Here is a 21,908-nt window from a genome sequence, read left to right as displayed (position 1 = left end):
ATTAATATGAAATATGCACAGTTTATGTTTCTTTTTCGGTTAGTGTTATTTTCCATTTTCTACACAACAAGCCTTTGATTGCATAAATTTCCATCAAATGGATATGTCATAATTTATTTAACGGTTCTCTGTTTTGGGGCTTTTTGCTTATTTTCATTCACTTATTAAATTGTTATATTCTGCTAGCATGTATCTTTGTAGAGGTAGCCCTTTCCCCTCCTTTTTTGGAATTATTTCTTTGGGATAAATTCCTGGGACTAGGTTCACTGGATCAAATGGACAGCCAACTTGATGTCTCTTGAGCTGGCTTATTAAACTGTCCCGTGGAAGTGTTCTACTGCTGTACAAGTCACTAGACTTGAGTGAGTGTCTTTCCCCGATATCTTCCACAACTCTGAGTTGTATCTGTGGTTCCCAAACTTGCCTGCACACTGAAATCACCCCAGGACCTTCAAAACATCTTGAGGCCTGTACCCCACCCCCTGAGATTGTGATTTAATTGGTCCGAGGTCTGGACTGGGCTTTGGGATTTCTGATATATCCCCAGGTAATTCTAATACGTGGACAAGTTTGGAAATCCCTGAGTTGTGTCATTTGTAAACATTTTTACCAGTGTGGTAGGTGCAGAAGGGCACCATTGTTGTTTCATTTTGCATACCTGCAGTTATTAGAGAGGACGAGTAGGTTTTGAGGATGTTTATTCACTATCTGTATTTGCTCCTGTGTGAATTGTCTGTTCCTGCTTTTAACTTGTTTTTTTTTTAATTTGTTTGTTTTATTGAAGTATAGTCAGTTACATTGTGTCAATTTCTGGCGCACAGCATAATGCCCCAGTCATGCATATGTGTACATATATTCGTTTTCATATTCTTTTTCTAACACAAGCCTCTATGTTTCAGAAATACATCAGACTAATTCCAGAGAACATTAGCTATTGGAATCTCGAAGTTAGCCTTACCCACTTGTAAAGCAGCTTGGAATCAGTGAACTTGCAGAACCAATAAACATGAAAGTGCAGGAGGAGACGGGGAGGGAAACCCCCCCTGGCCTTGGGGTGTCGCCGGGGCGGGCTGCAAGCCCGGCCGCTGGGAGTGGGAGGAGAGCCGAGGCCCGCGCTCCTGGCCCTGGGACCCTGACCGAGGAGCGCGCGGCTCTCCCGAGCAGGAGGGGGCGGGGCGTGAGGAATCCGCCCCGCCCGGCCCCGCCCACCCCGGCGCCTCCCCCCCAGGCATCGGCTACGCCTCCCAGGTGATCGTCATCCTGCTCAACGTCTACTACATCGTCGTCCTGGCCTGGGCCCTCTTCTACCTCTTCAGCAGCTTCACCGTCGACCTGCCCTGGGGGAGCTGCCGCCACGACTGGAACACAGGTGAGGTCGCCCGCTTCCCCCGGCTCCGCCTCGGGGACCAGGACAGGGCTTGCCCCCGCATCCCGGGACCCGGCCCGCCCTTGACTGGGGACGCACGCGGAGACCTGGCGTCCAAGATGAGGCGAGAGTTCAGCGGCACCCCAGGCAAAGCGTCCCAGACGTTAAGACAAATTTATACGTTCCGTTAATGTACTGCGGATCCACGTGTTACAAAGACAGAACTGACTCCCTTTTATGTAGTCTGTCCCTTCACGTGTTACGATTTGAAATACGGTTACTTTGATAAATGTATGTATTGTTTTTTCGCTTACTGCTTTCTCATGTCTTCTTTCTGATACTATTTCAGGTCTTTTCAACTCCCAATTCTGGATTTAAGCAGGGACTAACTTTTTTGTGTATCATCTATACAACGTATGCGAGCAATTAATTTTCTCCTGTGACTCTTTTAAGACAAGAGCCCCTATGGCAATAGAACTCCCGAGTCTAATGAATTGAAAGTAAACCCTATATTAAAAATAAAAATTAAAAAGACCCAGGGTAGTGCTGTCCAAAAGAGCTATCTGTGGTGATGAAATGTTCCTTGCACTCTCTGATATGGTAGCCACTAGCTCCATGTGGCTGTTGAGGACTTGAAATGTGGCTTGTGTGTGTGAGGACCTGACTTTAAAATTTTATTTTAATTTTAATTAATTTATATATAAGTAGTCACCTGTGGATTGTGGCTACCCTGCTGGATGGCGCAGGTAGGGGTATATTGGACGCTGTCCTGTTTCGAGCCTGAGCTCTGCCTCTGTCTCCCACCGTCCAAACGTGGGCCTCACCTGTGCCGGGATGAACCTCTTCTTGTCCAGATAAGCTACTCAGTTCTCAGCTGGAGTGGGAATCCCTGACTTGCCAGCGAGGCACGTTTTGCAGGGTCTATCCCCGTGTTCAAGGTCCCCTCGCCCTCACACTATATGCTCTCTTCCCAGACATTCATTCCCTTGCCGTCTCAGCCACCACCTCCGTCCCACTGCTTTCCAAGTGAAAAGTCCAGTCTTGGCAGTCCCTCCCTGACACCCCGAGATTCACCAGGTTGGGTGTCAGGTGGTGTCTGCGCTGGCCCCGGGCTTTACTGTGATACTCACCCCACTTCCCCAAGAGCTGCAAGATCTTGAGGGCAGAAAAGGCGTCTCCAGCTCTGAGCCTTTGTGCTTAGCACCGTGCCAGCTACGACATCATTAGCTCTCAAAAAATAGTCGTGGAATGAATTCAGTTTTGAAAATCTGTTTTACTCTAATGTTTTCTCTATTATGTGTTTTTTCTTCCTCCCCACCCCTCTCTTTCCTCCTCCCTCTTTCCCTTCCTTACTTCCTCCGTTTCTCCCTTTCTCCTTTTCTCTCTCTCTCTTTTTCTTTCTTTCCTCCCCTCTGTGCACTGAAGTCCGCCCTGACAACTGGCTCCTCAGATGGGGTTTTATCCAGATCTCAGTGCAGGTCCTCTTGCACAAATTCTGTGCATTTGGGAGAAGGGGGTGAGTCTCAGACAATTCTAAGGCGAATTCAGAACCTGGGGCTGTGGCTTGGTGATATTTTGGGCACTTCTCCTGGTGAGTCTGGGTTTCCCCAGAGCCTGGCGTCTTGAGCAGTACAGGACTGTCTGGAAGAAGCAGGTGTTTTCTGGGTGTGCTCAGGCTCCGAGGAAGGTGACTTGGTTTGGAGAAGGGTGTCCGGGCCGTCGTTCAGCAGACGTGCGTGGTCCTCCCTCCGGCTCTATGCCGGGCTCTGTTCCCAGCACTGGGGACGCGGCGACACACAGAGACAGAGCTCCCTGCTGAGGAGCCTTTATTTTAGTGGCGGGAGTCAGACAGTAAACAAAGTAAGTGCATCACAGTGTTCCATGTGGGAAGAACTGCCGTAGAGAAAAATAAACAAGAACCAGAGATTGGGAATTTTATGGAGAGGGTTGTAATTTTAAATAGGGTCACCAGGGAAGGTCTCTTTGAGAAGGGGTCACTGGGTCGTGCGCGGAAGGAGGAGGGGGAGCGGGGAGGGGGCAGACACCAGTGCAGAGGCCCTGGGCTGCGGCAGGTGGGTGGGGGGCAGTGGGAGATGAGGTGGGCGGTGATGAGGTGGGTTGAATGGGGCCTTGGAGGCGATGATGAGGTGTGGACTTCTTTCTCCGAGTGGGACAAGAAACCTTCTGGAGGGTTTGAACTGGGACACGAACACAGAGTCATGACGTGACTGAAATTTTAACAAAACTAGTCTGGTCGCTCAGGGAGCCCTGAGCCGTGGTGACCTGCCCGGGGTGGTGGTGATGCCCAGAACAGGAAGGAAGGGCCAGAGTCCAGATATTGTGAAGGTAGAACACACGCAGTTTGCTGTACTCGGCCACTGTGACAGGCCGTGTCTGAGGAGATCCGCTTTCTCGTGGGCACAGTGGAGAGACACCACCTGTCTTAACACTGCCCAGGACTGCTGTCCTTCTGAAGTGGAAGCAGACTGCGATCACTCTTTGTGACCCCCCCTAAGTCCTGTCCGGATAATTCGGAGCCACTCTGTATGGAGGACTGTACAGTCCTGTGTTCATTTAACTCCCTTGTCAGGCCCACTGGGGCTCTCCTTCTGCACGTCTTAGAGATGACAGAGGTGAGGCTTAGAGAGCCACACACTGACTTACTGGAGGGTCAGGATTCAAGCCAGAGGGTTCTGACCTTTCACCTGTGCGCTCAGCCCTTGGACACATCACTTCCCTGGAAGGCATCCTTATTAGGGGACCTCAAAGGTCGTGACTTTATAAAGAACAATGGCCTAGGGATATTTGTATACTTTGAAGCAGATGGTGTACAGAACATCTTTCCAGATGCAATCAGATTGTGCTTTAATTAGGCTGCGCTCTCCACCGTGTGCAGCCCCCTGTGGGAACATGGGAGAGGGTGGCGTGGGCTTGTCGGGGTCACTGGGCGTTTTGCTTTGTGCTTTATTCTGAGGATGTCTTGTACAGACAGCTTCAGCCCAGTTCCTTCCAGATACACTACTTGCCAGTCTCCGAAAACTTCACCCCCTCCCTGGTCATGCCGAATACAGGCCAGTGACCTTTCTCTTGCTTCTCCCCTCACCTCCCCACCGCCCTGGCCCCGGGACCCACGGGCAGAGCACTGTGTGGAGTTCCAGAGGACCAACGGTTCCCTGAACGTGACCTCTGAGAATGCCACCTCTCCTGTCATCGAGTTCTGGGAGTAAGTGAGGCCTTTCCCATCCCAGTGTGTGCAGTGTGTCTGAAAGAAGGGGCGGGGATGGGTTCATCGGGGATGGCTCTGTGGACAGCAAGAGAAGAATTTCTGCTTCCTCTTTCGGGGGCCCTGTCACCTAAGTGGCTTTTCCTGCTGTCCCTGTGCCTGTGGTCAATGCAGGGCTGTTTCAGAGGCTCTCCTTGACCCCTGCTGCCTCCTCTCCCCTGTGTGCAGTCGTGCACCTGCACGCATGTCCACCCTCCTCTCTTCAGCCGCCTGTGTGTCGCCTCTATCTGCCCCTCCCCCAAATGGTGACATTCACCTGAGACACGGCTCCTGATACCACAGCGTCCTAACTCTGGGGGAGGAAATGTGTTTTCGTGCCTTCTCGAGGTTAAGTTGGCACTCGGCCTCCCAGAGCCCAACTTACCTGGGGACAGTTTGTCTCGGCCTCACTTTCTGTCTACCTGCACCTCTGGGCCAAGGAAGCAGAGCCTTACAGATCAGAGTGGAGAAGCTGACAAGCCCTTGGAAAGAACTGGCGCATGGCTCTGTTGCCTGAGACCAAGCTGAGGAGCCGGCTCAACCTTCTCTCCCCAGGAGGCGGGTCCTGAAGATCTCGGATGGCATCCAGCACCTGGGGGCCCTGCGCTGGGAGCTGGCCCTGTGCCTCCTGCTTGCCTGGGTCGTCTGCTACTTCTGCATCTGGAAGGGGGTCAAGTCCACAGGCAAGGTCTGTGTGGGGGAGCTCCCGGCCTCTCCCTTCCCAGGACCCCCTGCCCTTGTGGGGATCTCAGTCACCCAGGGGGGGAGGGCGGGATGACCCCGCAGAGATTCCCTGTGGCTCCCTTCCTTGATTCTGTGCCTCTCCTGGATTCAGCCCTGTTTCCTGGTATTTGGGGCTTGACACGGCAGGAGGAATTTGATCTTGGAAGATCCTACATGTGTGGGCACACTGCAAACCGAACCTGGTTCCTGGCTCCCTATTTCACACAGCAGTTCTTTGGAAAAAGAATTCCATTAAGACTATTAATCTCAGCACGATTCTCAGCCAACCCCAGGGCCTGGGGAGACCCGTTGCCTGGGAGTGTGGGAGGTGTTGGCGGTCTGAGTTCTGGATTCCTGCCCTGGAGGCCCCTGACCAGGCCTCCTTCCTAATCTGGCTGCTTGGCTGTGCTAAGCGCCTAAGCCCTGTGAGGACAGGGCTCACGTGTCACCGTCGTTCCCTACCTGACGACCCTTGCCACAGTTCTAAACACCCGTGTCATTCAGTCACTCGACAAATATTTGCTGGGTCTGCGTGGGGGGAGCTGGAGGGAGGAGTGGGGAGGGAGGCCGTGGCTGAAGGCGGAGGGCAGACTGAGCCGAACAGCTGCGGGGCGAACGGGAGGGCGCAGGAGGGGAGCGCCCTTGACCTCCTCCCAGGTCGGCGGCTCCTGCCTCTGCTGCTGGGTCTCCAGGCCCCTCCTTCCTAATTCACAAGCTCCTTGTTTCATCTGCCCCTGGCCAGGTGGTGTACTTCACAGCCACGTTCCCTTACCTCATGCTGGTGGTCCTGTTAATCCGAGGGGTGACGCTGCCCGGGGCAGCCCAAGGAATTCAGTTTTACCTGTACCCAAACCTCACGCGTCTGTGGGATCCCCAGGTAAGAAGCCACAGACCACGAGGGTCACAGTGGTCCTGGAGGTGCCTGGGCTACAGGCCCTCCCTGTGCTCTGCTGGGCATCCCTGCTCCCGGCTGGCCAGCAGACGTCCGTGGTGGGCGGAGGTCTCAAGACATCTGTTAGCAGCTGTTTCTGGTCCCCCTCACTGGCTCACAACTGCCAGGAAACCCAGGGGGCCCTGAGGCCCTCGTAACGCTTCTCAGGGCTCTCAGGCTGGACCCTCTTCCCACCACCTCCCATCCCCTCTCCTTTCATCCCAAGCTGCCTCTCTATTTCTCAGCCATCCACCAGCCCCACTGGTTCCCTTCCTCTGCCCACGTGGCCCACTCCTGGCCCCTGTTTCCAACCCCTCCTGGAGCCAGCTGGGCTGGTGTTGAGTTTCTCGTTGGTTGCCAAGAGGCCCCTGCCCCTGCCCTCCCCAGCCCTTCCTTCAGGGCCCACCCTCTGGGAGGGGTGCTCCTTACTGACTGGGAGTTTGGACAGCAGGCCCTGAAGTAAGAAGCCACTGCCTCTGATAGGTTCTCAACTCTTGTTGGGCAGCCGTTTTGAAAACTGGCAAAGCCAGGAGGTGCCGAGGGTGGAGAGGCCATGGGTCAGGGCGGCCCAGAGCCCCACGTGGGCCCCTCTGCGCCCTGCCTCTGCCTGCCTGGCACAGGTGACCTCCTGGGGAGTGTGTACAACTTAGGGGGTCTCCCCTGGGCTGCGGAGCTGTGTCTGTGAAGGCACCTGGCACGGGCCAGACCAACAATCCGACAGCTTTCCAAACATTTTAATAGCAAGGCAGTGGCACCTTCCCTGCTGGGGGACGAGAGGGGGCAGGAGAGGAGGGAACACCCCCACCCCCAGCTCCCTGTGAGGTGGGGCCTGTTCGCACAGGCAGAGGCTCCCCTTCTGAGGACTTTGGGGTGACTGTCTCCCAGCCTCTCAGCCCCCCAGCAGAGCTCCTCCCTCCTCCCTCCTGAATCCTGCCGCGGCTCCCAGAGCAGCAAGGCTCCTCGTGCCCAGAGCTTCCCAGCCTCGGTCCTGGGTCTCTGTCCATGACCTCTGGTGGGATGTGCACGTCCCCTCCCACCCCGTTTCTGAGACCCGGTAGAGACATGGATGTGGCCGCCGCGTCTCCACGTGGGCTCCACCTCGGGTCTGGAGCCCACCTGCAGGCCCGTAGCTGTTGAAGCTGGAGAAACCCAGGTGTCGTCTGTGCAAAGTCCTCATTGCACAGCAAGTAACACCAGGCCAGGGCCCAAGGGCTGTGGAGGACAGCAGGCAGCAACCAGGAGGCTGCGGGGGCAGCAGAGCTAAGGGAGGCCCTGGAGGCTGGGGAGGCTGGCTTGGAGGGACCACTGTGGTTCTGGAGCGGAGGTGTGAACCGATGGCTAAGCCACAAGCCACCTTTGCATGAGGTCAGGCTGGGACCAGAGGGAGACAGGCAGGTGGAAAGAAAGAGGGAGGGGAGAGAGCGTCTGGACCTGACCTCTGGCTTCTGTGATGGAAGCCTCGTGTGTCCTGTTCATTATCTGTAGCTGACCACGGCTGAGGGCCCTCTGTGGTCCTGGCATCATTAACTGGTGCCCATGCATTCTTTCAGCTCATCCTCACAGCCAACCATTGAGGTATCCCCATGTCAGAGACAGGAAATTGAGGCCTAGAGAGCTCCAAGAACTTTCCACCCAGGCACCTGCAACTGGAAGCCAGGTCTGCGTGAGGGCAAGTCCCACGGCTTTATAGGCTCTGGAAGGCAGAGTCCTGTCTGCCCACCTTTGTTTGGTGCGCAGCTCGTTCATTCAGCAGGGTTTACTGAGCATCTCATCCGTTGGTGCCAGGCGTGTTCTAGGTGTGGTGCTTGTTACACAACAGCTGCCAGCAAACATGCGGGCGGTGGGCCAGGGAGCCGTCCACCCTGAGAATTAAAAGCGCGCCCTTCTGTGTCTGGGTCACTGCAGGGAATGAACCCTCTTCCGGTCTTCTCTCCAGGACACCACCCTTCCCACCCCAGCTGGCTGCAGGCTGTGCGGGAGCCGTGCCCTCAGGGCCCTCTGAGGCCGTGGGAAGGAGGCGTTTCAAGAGCCTGGCTTCTGAGCAGCCTTTTTCGCTGCCAGTCCTGGTCTCACGCTGAAGCTGGCATTCGTTGTCAGCGAGCAGCAGCACCTGCAGGGTGGGATGCCCCTGCCGGAGCCCTAATGGGATGTGCTTGGCACTTGCCAGGAAGTGTGACAACTCCAACCTGCACTTGCCTGGCACTCGAGAAAGCTGCAAAGTTCCTGCTAGCCAGCCCAGAGGCCAGAGCACCTCTCTCTGCCAAGCTCTCCATCTGGGAGCAGGAGCCAGGAGGAGGCATGGCTGGGTTTACCTCGTCTGCCAGTGTGTTGGGCACGTTGCTGCCTCTCCCGGCCTCCCCAGGGCCGTCTCTTTCCCAGTGGGGAGTGACCACGGGAGAGGAGACTCCCCTGGGGCTGTGCGTGCTGGTTTCTGGCCCTTTGCCTTCCCCTCGCCCTGACCCTTGTCTGTCCCACGGCACTTTGGTGGATCAGTACGGGCGTAGGTTCGGGCTCGGGGGTCCAGCGAGCCGTTGCTGAACACCTTCGACCTCTACGCTAAACTATTCTAAAGAAGGGTGTGTTTAAGGAGGAGGTTGGAACGCGTGATTAGAACGATTCTTCTCATTTTGATACCGTGCATTGATATCTTCGAGACCTCATTATCCCTGGAGGGTCAGTTGCTTTTCAAAAATAATAGCACCCACACATAGCCCCGTAGCTGACACGCTTGTTCTGGGCTTACTACTTGCTGGGCCCTTCCCTTAAGTGCACGGTGCAGTTTAGTTCTCATACCAACCCCGCAACTTAGGCATCGCCCCGTTTCACAGATGAAGAAACTGAAACTTAAAATTTTTCAGAAGTTTGCCCCAAATTGCCAAACTAGCATGGAGGAGGAGCTTGGGTTTCATCTCAAGTCATCTTTTGGGGTCTGCTGCCTTAACCACCACGATAAACATTTTCCAAAGCATACAAGTTATCTGAGTGTTTTAAGGGCTGCTTTTTACTTTCCCAGAATTATTCCAGAGGTGGGGCAGGGAACAGGGAATGAACATTTATTTTTGTGTTTGGCATTTTACACTCATTATTTTATTTATATTTGTTATTTTACCCATTTTACTTGTTAATATACCCATTTGTTATTTTACCTGTTATTACACACATTTTCCTGATGAGAAAAGTGAGGTTCAGAGAGGTTAAGTGACTAGCCTAAGATCACACAGCCAGTAATTAACAGAGTTAGGAACTGAACCCAGTTCAATTTGACTCCAAAGCCCAGGCTTTCTCCATTACATGCAGCTGTCTTCCTGAAAACAGTAAATACAGTCATCCTTGCAGTTGGTCTCCAGCCTGAAAACATCTTTCCTGGATCTTCTATAAATCTTTCTTTCTCTGTCCCCTACAAAGACCTTTTTTTTGCGTCTTTCACACTTATGTTCCTCGCCAGTCTTTTGCTCCAGGCAAAGACACATGTGAGCTTTGTTCCCCAAACCAGGGCTCCCGGACAGGCTGGCGGTGGGCTGCCTGGTGGGAACAGCACAGCTTGCTTTGCCTGTCCATCCGCTGGCCCCTCCTCTGACCCCGCGGCTCTCCCATCCCAGCTGGTCAGGCGGCCGCTGCCCAGAGAGCTGGGCCTGCCAGCCTCCCAGCGAGGGGCTGCGGTCAGTCTGACCCTTGCACTCTGAGCTCTCAGCCCTCCTGCTGCGTTTTCCTCTGTTCTCATTAACTTATCCCCCCAACTCAGTCTTAGTCTGTCCCCTCAGGTCGAGGACAACTGTCAAGTCACAATTTCTCTGATTTCTTCTTCCCATGCCCAAGTGTGCAAAACTTCACAACTGCAGGATCAGCACATGGGCAGCCCCGGCGCATCTCTGAGGGGACCCAAGCGTTTCCCTCCGTGGACCGCCGGTCAGTCTGCAGCCTGGGTCCCAGGAAGCACGGGGAGCAGACATCCAGGGCCCGCGGCTGGGAGGCTCTTGGGCCGCGAGCTGGGTGACCTGTCTGCAGAGAGCTCCCCAGCCCTTCTGTCTGAGCCCGTGTGGATCCTTTCTGTCTGAGCCCCTTTGAGGCTGTAACAATAAATGAAATGGACAGTGACCTTCAGACCAGAGACCGCGGGGTTTTCCTGCAAGGATGCTCCTCCCGGCATTTGGGGCAGTTTTAGAAGAGAAACAGGTTTGAGATGTCTTGAAGGAGCACACAGGGCTCCCTGGGGCACGTCCTCAGTCCCTGGCGTCCGTGGAGTCTTGTGTGCACCCCCGTCCCCAAGTTCTTTCTTCTTTCAGTCCTGCCCCTTCCTTCTCCAGCTTCTGAAATAAACCCCGGGGCCCACCCCCTCCCCATTATATACGTTATAATTTTCCCTCAAGTTTAAGGCAGACGCTCTGGTGTTTTGTACCTTGCCTGCTATCTCCTTGCTGGCCCTGCCCCCCCGGGGGCTTCCTCTGTGCTTCCTGACCCCTTGTCCCTGGTGGCAGCTCCTGCCCCCGACACCCTGGGGGTGGGGAGCCGCAGCGGGCAGAAGGCACTGTCTGCCCCTTTCCTCCGCTTTCCCGCTCTGCCCCCGCCCCTGCAGAAGTGGAAGTAAGTGAGCAAAGTGCAGGCCCTGGGTGCATCCTCAGGGTGGGGGGGCAGGGGTTCCCACACCTGGCTGTTCATTAGGGTCACCCAGGAAGCTTTGAAATCACACCAGTTTCTGGGTTCTCTTCTAGGCCTAGAGATTCAGGGTCTCAACTGGGGATGCTGGCTGAGGAATCAGGGTGGTTCTGATGCAGTCAGCTGGCGTGGGGTCCCTCGGACCCCCTGCAACGCCGAGGGAAGTGGGCACTTTGGTGGGGTGAGTGGTGGCGATGGCTAGGGCGGCGGGAGGGACAGGGAGGGGCTGAGGAGCTGCGGAGGGGGGCAGCTGAGGCCTTGGTGCCGGTGGGCACCTGAGCCCATTTTTAGTGGAAGGAAAGCAGGAGTCTGGGGGCTACAGGCAGGGTGGGCAAGAGACAGGAAATAGGGACACAGAAGTATGAGGACACCCCTGGTGACAAGTACCACCCCCTTCAGAAGTCTGTGGCCACGGCTTCGTGCTCACGTCCTCTGAAGGCAGGAGGGGCCTGGGGATGGTCTGTGGCCCCAGGACCCTCACCCCCCGCGGATCCGCAGGGCTGCTGGGTCGGGTCCGCCTTGATCTCTCTCTCTGGGATGTTGTTCCAGCTGTTAAACCTAGCTCCTCCCAGGCACGGGCCCAGCCAGCTGAGAAAACAACGGGAAAGAACGCCTGGGCCCTGTGTTCAGCCCCAAGGAGTGCAAAGCCCTTGACGGGGGATTTCTGTTCCGCTTCTTGACTTTTTTAAGCGGAGGACCACTCTTCCTGTCTTTCAGATGGAGGGTTTTGAGGCGCGAGGGGGCAAACTTCACGCCCGTGATGGCACTGACACTAAGGATCCACACCCCTAGAAAGAGCGCCTGTCCCTGGGGTCCTTCCAGACTGGACGCACCGCCAGGGGCCCTGGATGGGAGCAGGGGAGGCAGAGCCCCAGGCTTCGCTTCCATGATAGAAACCTGGTGCCAGGCCTCGCTGATTTAGTTCTAGGGCAGCGCCCGTCAGCCTCCCTCCTGGGCCCTTTAGTTTTCTTCTCCCAACGCCCGATGCCCGTGCCATCCTGGTCGTGCCTGAGAAACTCCGTCCAGGGGCCCGGGAAGTAGAACCCATTGGAATAGCGCGGTCGCGGGGAGCCTGCACGGCCGAGGGCCGGGTTCTCGCCGCCCCTCGGCCGTGCCCGGCTCAGCCGTGGGCGCGTGGGGTCTCGTGGAGCCCAGACGGCCTGGCTTCCCGGGGGCAGCTCTCTTGCCTTTTCCCTGCCCCTGCGCAGGTGTGGATGGACGCGGGCACCCAGATCTTCTTCTCCTTCGCCATCTGCCTGGGGTGCCTGACGGCCCTGGGCAGCTACAACAAGTACCACAACAACTGCTACCGGTGAGGGGGGGCGCGGGGCGGGGGGCCCAGGGAGGGGGTGCGTGGGGGGGCGGAGAGGGGGGCGCGGGGTGGGGCCTGGGGAGGAGGGACCCGGGGAGGAGGGGCGCAGGGGTGCCGAGGCGGGGGGGGGGGTGCGGGGCGGGGAACCGGGGGAGGGGGGCCGAGAGGAGGGGCGCTTGGCGGGGCCCTGGGGCAGTGCGAGGGGTGGGGGCTGGTGAGGGGGCAGGGCGGGGCGGGGCGGCTCGGGGAGGGGGGCGGGGCCCGAGCTACTGCCCCTGCAGCCACTAGATCCGGGAGATTTGGAGGGGCCCCAGCTGCGCTCCCTTGCTGCCTTCACCCCGCTTTCTAACCCTTTGCTGAAAGGAGCCAGGATGGGCAGAGGGCTTGCTCGCGAAGGATGGCCAGTTGTGGTTGGCGGGGAAACCACAGCAGGGCCCGCGCCGGGCTGACTCAGAGGGCGGGGGGCGCAGGCGCGAGAGCAGCGCGTGAGGGAGTCATGTCACACGGTGAAGCCGGCTCCGTGCCTGGGCCCCCCAAACACCGAATCCCTCCCTGCGGTTCCCTCGGCCCTCCTGGTTCATGTCAGAGAATTTAAGCCAATTTTAAACAGCTTAGACACATCATTTCAAAATCAAACTTAGGTGACTAAGATCATCTGTAGCTTGGGGTCACGCATGCCCATCTCCGCTCCGTTAACGGGCCAGGCTGGGTTGTGTGAGAGGGACAGTGTCCCAGGAGGTGTGGTGGCCACGCAGCGGAAGCGGGGAGGCTGTGCGGCAGGGCGCATTTTTAGGGTTTCTGTTACTTCCGTAGAGCCTCATCTTTGTAGGATGTCCTTGATTTAGTCCAAGTGTGAGCTGGTGGCGTTGGGGGACAGAACCAGCCCTTGGCCGTGCCCTCTGCCCCCCGAGGTTCCTGCTGGGCCGCCCCCTGACCCTCCTGACCCCGCCCCGCCCCCCGCAGGGACTGCATCGCCCTCTGCTTCCTCAACAGCGGCACCAGCTTCGTGGCCGGGTTTGCCATCTTCTCCATCCTGGGCTTCATGTCCCAGGAGCAGGGGGTGCCCATCTCCGAGGTGGCCGAGTCAGGTGGGTGTTGTTGGCCGGGCGGTGGCCTGAGACAGCGGATCCTGTGAGCTTTGTTTGAACCTTCACCATCCCACCGGGATCCACAGGCATCTCTATTGTCACCTACACTGTGGGTGACCTCTCAGTGGCTGTGTCCTGGGAAGACGTGATGTGGAATTAAACAGCGATTCCAACTTCAAAGGGTGCACAGGTGTGCAGAGAACAATTCCTTCCCACCCTGGCCTCCAGTTCTTCACCCAGCAGGCAACCAGCATTTCCAGATTCATATTTTTCCTTCCAGAAATGGTTTAGGCTTTCATGAGAAAAAAGGATCCACACACGTCTATACATACACATTCCTACCTGCATGCATAATGCTGTTTCTATTTCCTACACCTTTAACAACCACTTGATAACACGTTGCATACACTGTCCTGCACCCTTCACCTGTCTTCTTCACTTTAAAGAGCATCTCAGAGATGAGTTCTCACTGGCACGTGGAGGTCCCTCCTTTAAGCGCCTGACTTCCTACCACGCAGTGCTGTTGCTTTTGAATGAAATCAGATTGGTCCCCCACCTGGGTAAGCTGTCAGCGTCTCCCTTACTCACTCGCCCCCATTCCCGTGGACCACCCCCTCGCACTCTGTAACAAGGCAGTTTTGATTGTGGGGTTCACAAGCACAGGGCTGTCACACAGAGTGCCAGCCTGGTGCCAGGCAGCTGACATCACTGGTTCTTGCTAAGAACAGTCGGCAGAGGGGAGGGTGTAGCTCAGTGGTGGAGTGCGTGCCTAGCATGCACGAGGTCCATCCCCAGTACCTCCATCAAATAAGTGAGTAATAAACCTAATTACCTCCTCGACAACAAAAGTAAAAAATAAATTAAAAGAAGCAGCAAGGATCAGATTTTGCCGTGCCAAGCGCTTGCCCGAGCCTCGCTATGAGTGCTGTGGGGCGGGTACTAGCGTGGTCCCACATGGTTCTACACTTTCTTTCCAAGGAAGCGTCCTCTGCAGGAGCCCTGGCGGCTGCATGTGTTCCTGCCATTTGAGCCAGCTGAGGGGAGCATTATGTGTTTGAGAGGATGTGGCGGGGGGTTATTCTGAGATTCATGCAGGTCACTTGCTGTCAGGGTCCAGAGGTGGCCAACGGTGGCCCCAGCCCCAATCTAGTCTTGGAGATATTTTCTTTGGAACGTGGTAGAAACCACACAGCAGTTGCCTTAAGAGGGCACGATGGCTCCAGGTTCAGCAGGCCCCCTGCGTCCTCTGTTTGCACTGGGCCAGCTTCACAAAGGTCCATGGCCTGCCTGGCCCTGAGCTCTTTTGAAGTCTGAAACCTCTGGTTTGGGGCAATGGGTCTGGGGAGTGAGCCCTAAGGACCTGGGGTAGAACTCACAGAAATGCAGGTGATACATGCCCTTCCTACTCCCCAAAGCCCTTTAAAACACCCACAGCCTTTAGGTTCTGTTCCTGCCACTGAGAAAACTGGGCAGGGCCTTGGAGGTCTGGGCACCAGAGAGAGGTCTAGGGGGCTTCTCGGGGGCAAAGACGGTGGTAGGAAGCAGCTCTGGGGCTCCCATTGTCCTGGGACCCCGTGCTGGGAAGCCTGGGGTGACACTGGGCCATCTCCCTGCCCCACGCCACAGGGCCCGGCCTGGCCTTCATCGCCTACCCCCGAGCTGTGGTCCTCCTGCCCTTCTCTCCGCTCTGGGCCTGCTGCTTCTTCTTCATGGTCGTCCTCCTGGGACTGGATAGCCAGGTAGCAAGAGGTGCCCGCTTGGAGCCTGAGAGGTGGGTGGTGGGGAGCAGAGGGCACCAGGTTCAACCTGACGCCCGGAGGGACCTTAAATCATCTGGGGTCCGGGAGGGTGTCAGAAGTGGATGTCCTTCCCGGGACCGAGGGGAGTTTGGAGCAGGATCCAGACCCAAGCACACAGGGATGGCTCTGAGGCATGAGATGGAGGCTGGCAGGGCTGCCTCGGGTCAGGGGGCCAGAGCTGGTGGAGGGGCTTCTCATGGGGGCGCCCGCCCTGCAATTCTTCGCCCTCCCATCCAGTTTGTGTGTGTGGAAAGCCTGGTGACAGCACTGGTGGACATGTACCCCAGTGTGTTCCGCAAGAAGAACCGGAGGGAGGTCCTCATCCTTGGAGTGTCTGTCCTCTCCTTCCTCGTCGGGCTGGTCATGCTCACAGAGGTGAGGGCCTGCAGGTGGGGCCCCGGCGAGGAGGAGCCACGGTGGATGACTGCCACCTGGGAGGGGAGCAGGGGAGCGGGCATTGGAGGGTGTGGTGGTGGTGGGGAGCAGGCTGCTATGGTTTCAGGCCCCCGCCTTCCTGGCTTCAGGGCCAGGGGGCTCTGTCCTTTCCTGCCCCAGGACGCACAGAGTAGGCACTTCCAACCTCTGGCCCTTGGGCCTTGTCCCTAACCCTGGGACTCCTCCCTCCCCAACCTCAACCATCTGGGCACGGCTGAGGGGTGATTTGGTTCCATGTAAGCTGAAAGGTATAGAAAGGATGGGTGAGACATCTTGGATCCTGAAAAACTGCCTCTCCAGCAAGATCCCTTGATTTCCCAGGCAGGGGACCCAAGTTCCAGGGACAGACTTCAAAGGCAGAAAGGGGGCCCTGGGGTGGGAGACATTCCATGTGATGCCTCAAGGGAGAAGGAGGGAGCTGGGGCACGCCGGCTGGACGGTACCAATGACGGTCCCTATCCTGGTCCTCCCCACAAATGCACCCGGTGTCTTAGGCCCCCAGGTCAACCCCTGCACGTCCTCAGGGATGAGCTAACAATGGCTGTCTTTCATCCACCTTCCTTCCAAAAACAATAATCAAACATTGTTATTGTCTCATGTCTGCCCGGTGCTTTACAGCTTACAAACCACACTGTCTTTTAATCTCTTTCTCCTGGGATCCTCCGGACCTCTGCTGTGTGCCCCGAGGGTGCTCTGGGTAAAGTTTTTCCTCTCTCCCCTGAGGCAGGGCGGTATGTACGTGTTCCAGCTCTTTGACTACTATGCAGCCAGCGGCATGTGCCTTCTGTTTGTGGCCATCTTTGAGTCCCTCTGTGTGGCTTGGGCCTATGGTGAGTGACTCTTCCTGTGGCCCCGACCCCAGCACTCACCTCTGCCCAGGTCTTAGACAAAAGAGAGACCTCACTGCTCACACCCACCTTCCCCAGGACTCCTCCCTCCCCAACCTCAACCATCTCAAGAATCCGACATGGCTACCATGGGACGAGCTCCCCAGAGGTAGCCTTGTCCCCCTCCTGGTTGTGGCTGCACCCAGACCACCGCAGGTGGGCCCGTGTCCTGCCTATCGAAGCGTTTCAGCCTTTGACATCAGAAATCCCTGCCTTTGCCCACTGCTGTTTATACCTGTGAATTCCGGGGGAGGTGCTGCTCCAGCAGTGACCTGAGAAGGCCACCAGGCTGTCTTCTGGTGGTTGGTCCTGCCCTTCCTGGTTGGCGTGGTCCCCCGTCCGGATGCTTTGGCTGCTAAATGTTGCCCTTGCTCCCGCTTCTTCTCTTCCTGGTAGGAGCCGGGCGCTTCTACGACAACATTGAAGACATGATCGGGTACCGGCCGTGGCCCCTTATCAAGTACTGCTGGCTCTTCGTCACACCCGCTGTGTGCACAGTAAGACAGCCTTTGGGGGGAGAGCCGGACGAAGCGGGGGACAGCGGTGCAGGAGGGTGGATGGGCCGTCAGCGCTGGAAGCGACTTCTCCCTGGGGCCTGAGAACCATTTAACGTTTTGTTCATCCTCCTGGTGGATTCTAGAAAATGCCAGCATTCCCAGAAATGCCGGCTCTTCCTTTCCGTTTCACACAAGGATAAACTGAGGTCCAGGGCTGTTCCGACAGTCTGACCAACACCACGGTGTGAGTGCAGGGCCGCAGGCAGGGCCGCGGGCAGGTGCACGGCCGCCGGCAACAGTGCTGCCAAGCGCGGTGCCCTGTGCCACTGTGCAGATGCATCACAGGGTATTTGACTGGCTACTTATTTCTTATTTTATCTTTGGGTTGTTTCCTAGGCAGTATTTTTAATAGCACAACAATCTTTAGTAAATAAATTTAGTAAATACATACATATGAACATACATACACATACACGTACGTGTATACGTGTCCATACACACGTGGGTGTATATAGAATTTACCTAACCGTGTAGAGTACCTATAGCACAAAATCTTCGAGGAAAGCCTTTTAAATTTTTGACAGAACAGCCCTCCCATCACTGAAGTAATCCGTGTTGTCAGTGAAGTAGAGTGCTTATTTTCCCACCTCCTTATTAACCACTGGATGTTATAAATCTTTTAATTCTGTCTTCGTCCATGTGCTGGATTAAAATTGTATTTCATTGTTTTAAAAATAATGACAACACTGATAAGCACAGCGGTGATGCTAGCGGCCGCTCCGGAACGCTCGCTTGGTGCCCAGAGGGCTTCACACGTGTAGCCTGTTCAGGGCTCGCAAGAACCCCAGGAAGTAAGAACCACCATCATATTCATTTTTTCAGGTGAAACGGAAACGCAGGAGGTTCAGAGGTCTACCCAGGCTGGAAAGTGGTCAGGAGCTAGGGTTCAAGCCCAGGCAGCTGGGCTCTGGGGTCTGGAGTCTAAGTGCTGCTTCTCTGGTCTCACCTGAATCCCAGCAGCTCCCCTGAGTGCCCACCGTGCACAGCTGATGAATGAGCCAGGGGTGGGGACATGACCTCCAGGGGCTCACAGCCAGGCACTTAACATGTCTCAGTGGAGGGTCAACCATGGGTAGAGACGCCAGGGGCATGGGCGCCCTAGAGGGACAGGGTGGGGGCCCTGGAAATATCTCCTGGAGGGTGTGGATTTTGAGCGGAATGTGGATGGAGTGTGTAGGCGGACTGGCCCACACAAGCCCGGAGGCAAAGCTCTGCCCGCTGGCCCAGGGGGCCCGTGCTCTTCTGCTCTCACCCCCAGGCCACCTTCCTCTTCTCCCTGATCAAGTACAGCCCGCTGACCTACAATAAGAAGTACATGTACCCGTGGTGGGGTGATGCCCTGGGCTGGCTCCTGGCTTTCTCCTCCATGGTCTGCATTCCCGCCTGGAGCGTCTACAAACTCAGCACACTCAAGGGCTCTTTCAGAGAGGTAGGGGGGGCTAGTGGCGGGAAAGCAGGCAGATGAGCTGGGGTCCCCTTGTTGGTAGGTGGCTGCCTGCCTGGTAGAAGCTGGTACACAGGGGCGCCAGGGATCCTGGGGTGGGTATCAGGGAGGGACAGAGTGAGTGCTCAGAAGTCTTGGAAAGAGACAGGATGCCTCCAAGACCCTGGATGTGGTTATAGTGCTGGCACCTGGAGGGCACTTTTTGTACGGGAGGCACGATGAGGGACGCTGGCTGACCTGGCCCCTCGACTCCAGCTCATGATGGTCACCCCCACTCTCCTTGCAGAGAATTCGCCAGCTCATGTGTCCAGCGGAGGACCTTCCCCAGTGGGACCGAGCAGGACCCTCTGCCCCGGCCACACCCAGGACTTCACTTCTCATACTCACAGAACCGGAGTCCCACTGCTAGGGGGCAGCCCTGGGATGGCCCAGTGAGCCTGGCTGTGGAGACAGTGGTGGTAGAAGCAAAGGGTGGAAGCAGCCCCCTGTGCTGCTTCCTGTGCTGCTCTGTGCCCCACCTGGGGCAGACAAGACAAGAGGGGACATTTTGGAATCCACCTTCTGAGGATGGCACACCCCCCACCCCAACTCCCCTGCTCCAAGGGTGGCTGGATGGGCGTGAAGGGCCAGGATCTAAGCATCGCCTTTGAGAGGGGCCTTGGGATGGGAGGCTGGGGGAGCTGGGGAGCGGGGGTGAGAGCTCTGTTTGGCGTCCCTTCATTCTATTAAATCCACATTCTTCCAACCAGCTGCTAGCAGTTCCGCCTGGTTTCTGCACCCCCCACCCTTGCTGCCTTGACCTCAACCTCCCCACCCCTTCCCACACTGAGTTCTCCTTGTGGACCCTGAGCAGAGGGGTTGTGACGGGAGAGGAGAGATGGGGCCCAGCCGAGGTCCTCCATCATCAGACCCTCGGCCAGAGGGGCCGGCTCACCTCTGTCCCTGCCCCCCCCCGGAGTCCCTTGCCTCCTTCACTCTACGGAATAAGAAAGGCAATGGAGCGGGGAAAGGAGGCACCCGGGTCCTCGTTGGGGGAAGGAGGAGGAAAGAGCGGTTGCGCTTCTTCCCGCCCGATTTCCCTTGCCGTGTCCTTGCCCGACCCCTCCTGGCCAAACCGTGTGCGCCCGGCCAGGGCCTGGCGCCAGGGGCGCAGGACAGGGACAGCAGTGACCGCAGGCCGGCGGCGGCAGGTCCGCGGCGGCAGGTCCGCGGAGCCCCGGCAGGCAGGGCACTACCCGGCTCGGCCAGCAGAGGGAGCCCGCCTCCTCGGGACCACCGAGCTCGGACGGGGATGGGCGGACGCGGCCCCGAGGGCTGGCCCCGCCGCGACCTCCGCTCGGACGCGGGGCCGGGAGCGCGCAGAGGCGCCGCAGGGAGGAGCCGGGTGGAAGGCAGGGCCTGTCCGACGTGGGGGGCAGCGGGCATGGCCTTGGCCTCGAGGCGCCCGCAGGTGTGTCTCCCCGCGCACCCAGGGCAGGTGTGTGCGCCGGGCCGCGTGTCTGCAGGGGTGGAGACGGCGCCTCGCGGCTGCGTTCATCCCGCACGGGTCGCAGGCTCCGCGTCCGCCTGGGTCCCCACCTCTGCTCAGATGGCTCCTCTACAGGGCTGCGCACGGGGAGCACCTGGGATCCTTAGAGCTGCAGACTGAGGGGCACAGCGTTCCGGGGTGATTTTCTTACTTCCGAAAGACTCTGAGTGGGAAATGCACTGAAGCCCTCAGGTTTTGATTCTTTGTTGTTATTGTTGTTGTTGTTGAGGGAGTTTATTAAAATCAGTGACAGCGGCCCTGCTGTGTGTGGCGGCTCCTTCCTGGACACTGACCCGCTGGGCATCCCCCCTGCCAGGCTCATCCCAGTCCTAAGATGGGAGAGAGGTCTGCTGGAGGAACATGCCAGAACTCCAGACACCACCGCTGGCGTCTGCACCTGTCTGAGAACACTTCCAGACACCTGCTGGGCTCCGCTCAGGACACACAGGAGCAAATACAGACAGATCTCATGAAGGACGACTGATGACACGTGCTGTGGAAGAGAAGCAGAGTGTCTGGGACGGAGTAAGTGGGTGTGGGAAGGGCTTAGATGATGTGGGTTTGGGGGTCTGGGGAGGCTGCTCTGAGGGTGAGCTATGTCCCTCCCTCTGATCAAAACTGCAGGAACCTGCTGGGCCCAGGGAGGGTGGCAGGTGGTTGATCTGGGGGCTTACTGAATGGTGCCATAGAGGGAGAGAATTATCTGCTGGCCCCAGGATCGGGAGATGTGGGTTCTAGTCCTGACCTGCCTCGAACCTCTGTGTTTCTCTGTGGAATTCAGGTCTTCATTTTTTGCAGAAGGAGGTAACACTGTGCACCCTGCCTACACACAGGCTTGTGGTGGGGCTCACTGAGGTCACAGGATTGAGGGCCCCATGGTGAGGTCATCAGACCAGTGGCTGAACTGGCTGAGGGGGAGGTGCTCTAAAAAGCCAGGGGTCAGGTCAGGGGAGGGAGCTGGAATCCCTGCACTTGGCCTTAGCCCCTCTGATGGGATGGGGGCAGCAGGGCCGCTTTGAGCCCCCTGTGCTTTCATTACCTGGAAGGGCAAATTGGGAGCCTGCAGCTCCCAGAAGAAGACTACGCAAGGGGAAGGGGAGCCGTTTGCCTAGAGGCCACGCCTGTGAGAGAAGAAGATGGGCAGGCAGGGGTAGCTGGAAGGAGGGAGGAGAGCAGGTGCCTGGGGGTTACCACGAGAGCCGGGGGAGGCTGCGGAGCCATGGCTTGGGCACCGGGCCCACCAGGCTGCCTTGGGGCCTCAGGCCTCATTCTTCAGACCGTGCACACATGCACACTCAGGTCTCAGATTCAGGCATCTGCACACACACAGTCCCTCCCTCTCCTCGGGTAATTGCACAAACCCAGACACCGCAGTTTGCCAGGCACACTCCTGGAGGGGGTCATACTCACTGTGTGACCTTGAGCAAGTTCATCTCTCGGATCCTTAATTTTCTCCTCTATCAGATGGGAATGATAGTATTCACATCCTTCTGTTGTGAGAGTCAGTGGAGGGTGTAAAGAGAGCGGCTTTGGGGACGTATTTCAAGCAAATCCATCCTATTCCCCATGACTCCAGCCTCCCTGCCACCCCGCTCCCCGCCTAACACGCTCACACATAGGCTGTCCATGAAATGGACAAGCCCAGAAAGAGATCAGAGACATGCTTGCTGTCCCTTGGCTTCCCCAGTCCCAGACATTAGGTTGCACTGGGCCCCAGAAAGCAGGCTACACATTTCTTAGCTAAACGTTGTTGCCAGGAGGCAAGGGAGGGGTAGAGCTAAAATACCCCTGCATCCCAAGGCCTTTGGGTCCTGCTCAGCACTGGCAGTTTTGTCCAAGAAAAGCAAGACCTGAGTCCTCCAAGCCCTAGTCTAGCTCCTGGTTCTGGGAGAGCAGCTCCCTCCCAGATGAGGGAAAGCTGGG

At 57.2% G+C, this 21,908-nt stretch overlaps 1 protein-coding gene across 2 annotated transcripts in view; it reads left to right on the top strand.

The window, feature by feature from the left end:
* Positions 1-19,011, top strand: part of SLC6A13 (solute carrier family 6 member 13) — a 33,855-nt gene extending 14,844 nt beyond the window's left edge. For both annotated transcript variants that reach the window (XM_032472986.1, XM_032472987.1), the window contains exons 4-15: positions 1,229-1,369; positions 4,505-4,589; positions 5,184-5,316; positions 6,094-6,228; positions 12,144-12,247; positions 13,211-13,335; positions 14,962-15,074; positions 15,372-15,509; positions 16,297-16,399; positions 16,853-16,953; positions 18,272-18,442; positions 18,744-19,011. In XM_032472986.1, coding sequence (XP_032328877.1) covers positions 1,229-1,369; positions 4,505-4,589; positions 5,184-5,316; positions 6,094-6,228; positions 12,144-12,247; positions 13,211-13,335; positions 14,962-15,074; positions 15,372-15,509; positions 16,297-16,399; positions 16,853-16,953; positions 18,272-18,442; positions 18,744-18,866 — 1,472 coding nt within the window. In that variant the 3' untranslated portion in view covers positions 18,867-19,011. The remainder of the gene's footprint in view (positions 1-1,228; positions 1,370-4,504; positions 4,590-5,183; positions 5,317-6,093; positions 6,229-12,143; positions 12,248-13,210; positions 13,336-14,961; positions 15,075-15,371; positions 15,510-16,296; positions 16,400-16,852; positions 16,954-18,271; positions 18,443-18,743) is intronic.
* Positions 19,012-21,908: the final 2,897 nt, after the last annotated feature.

This window comes from Camelus ferus, chromosome 34 (genome assembly GCF_009834535.1).
Source record: "Camelus ferus isolate YT-003-E chromosome 34, BCGSAC_Cfer_1.0, whole genome shotgun sequence".
Classification (NCBI taxonomy): Eukaryota; Metazoa; Chordata; class Mammalia; order Artiodactyla; family Camelidae; genus Camelus; species Camelus ferus.
The sequence above is the reverse complement of the archived record's forward strand: the minus strand, read 5'-3'. Positions and strand labels throughout refer to the sequence as shown.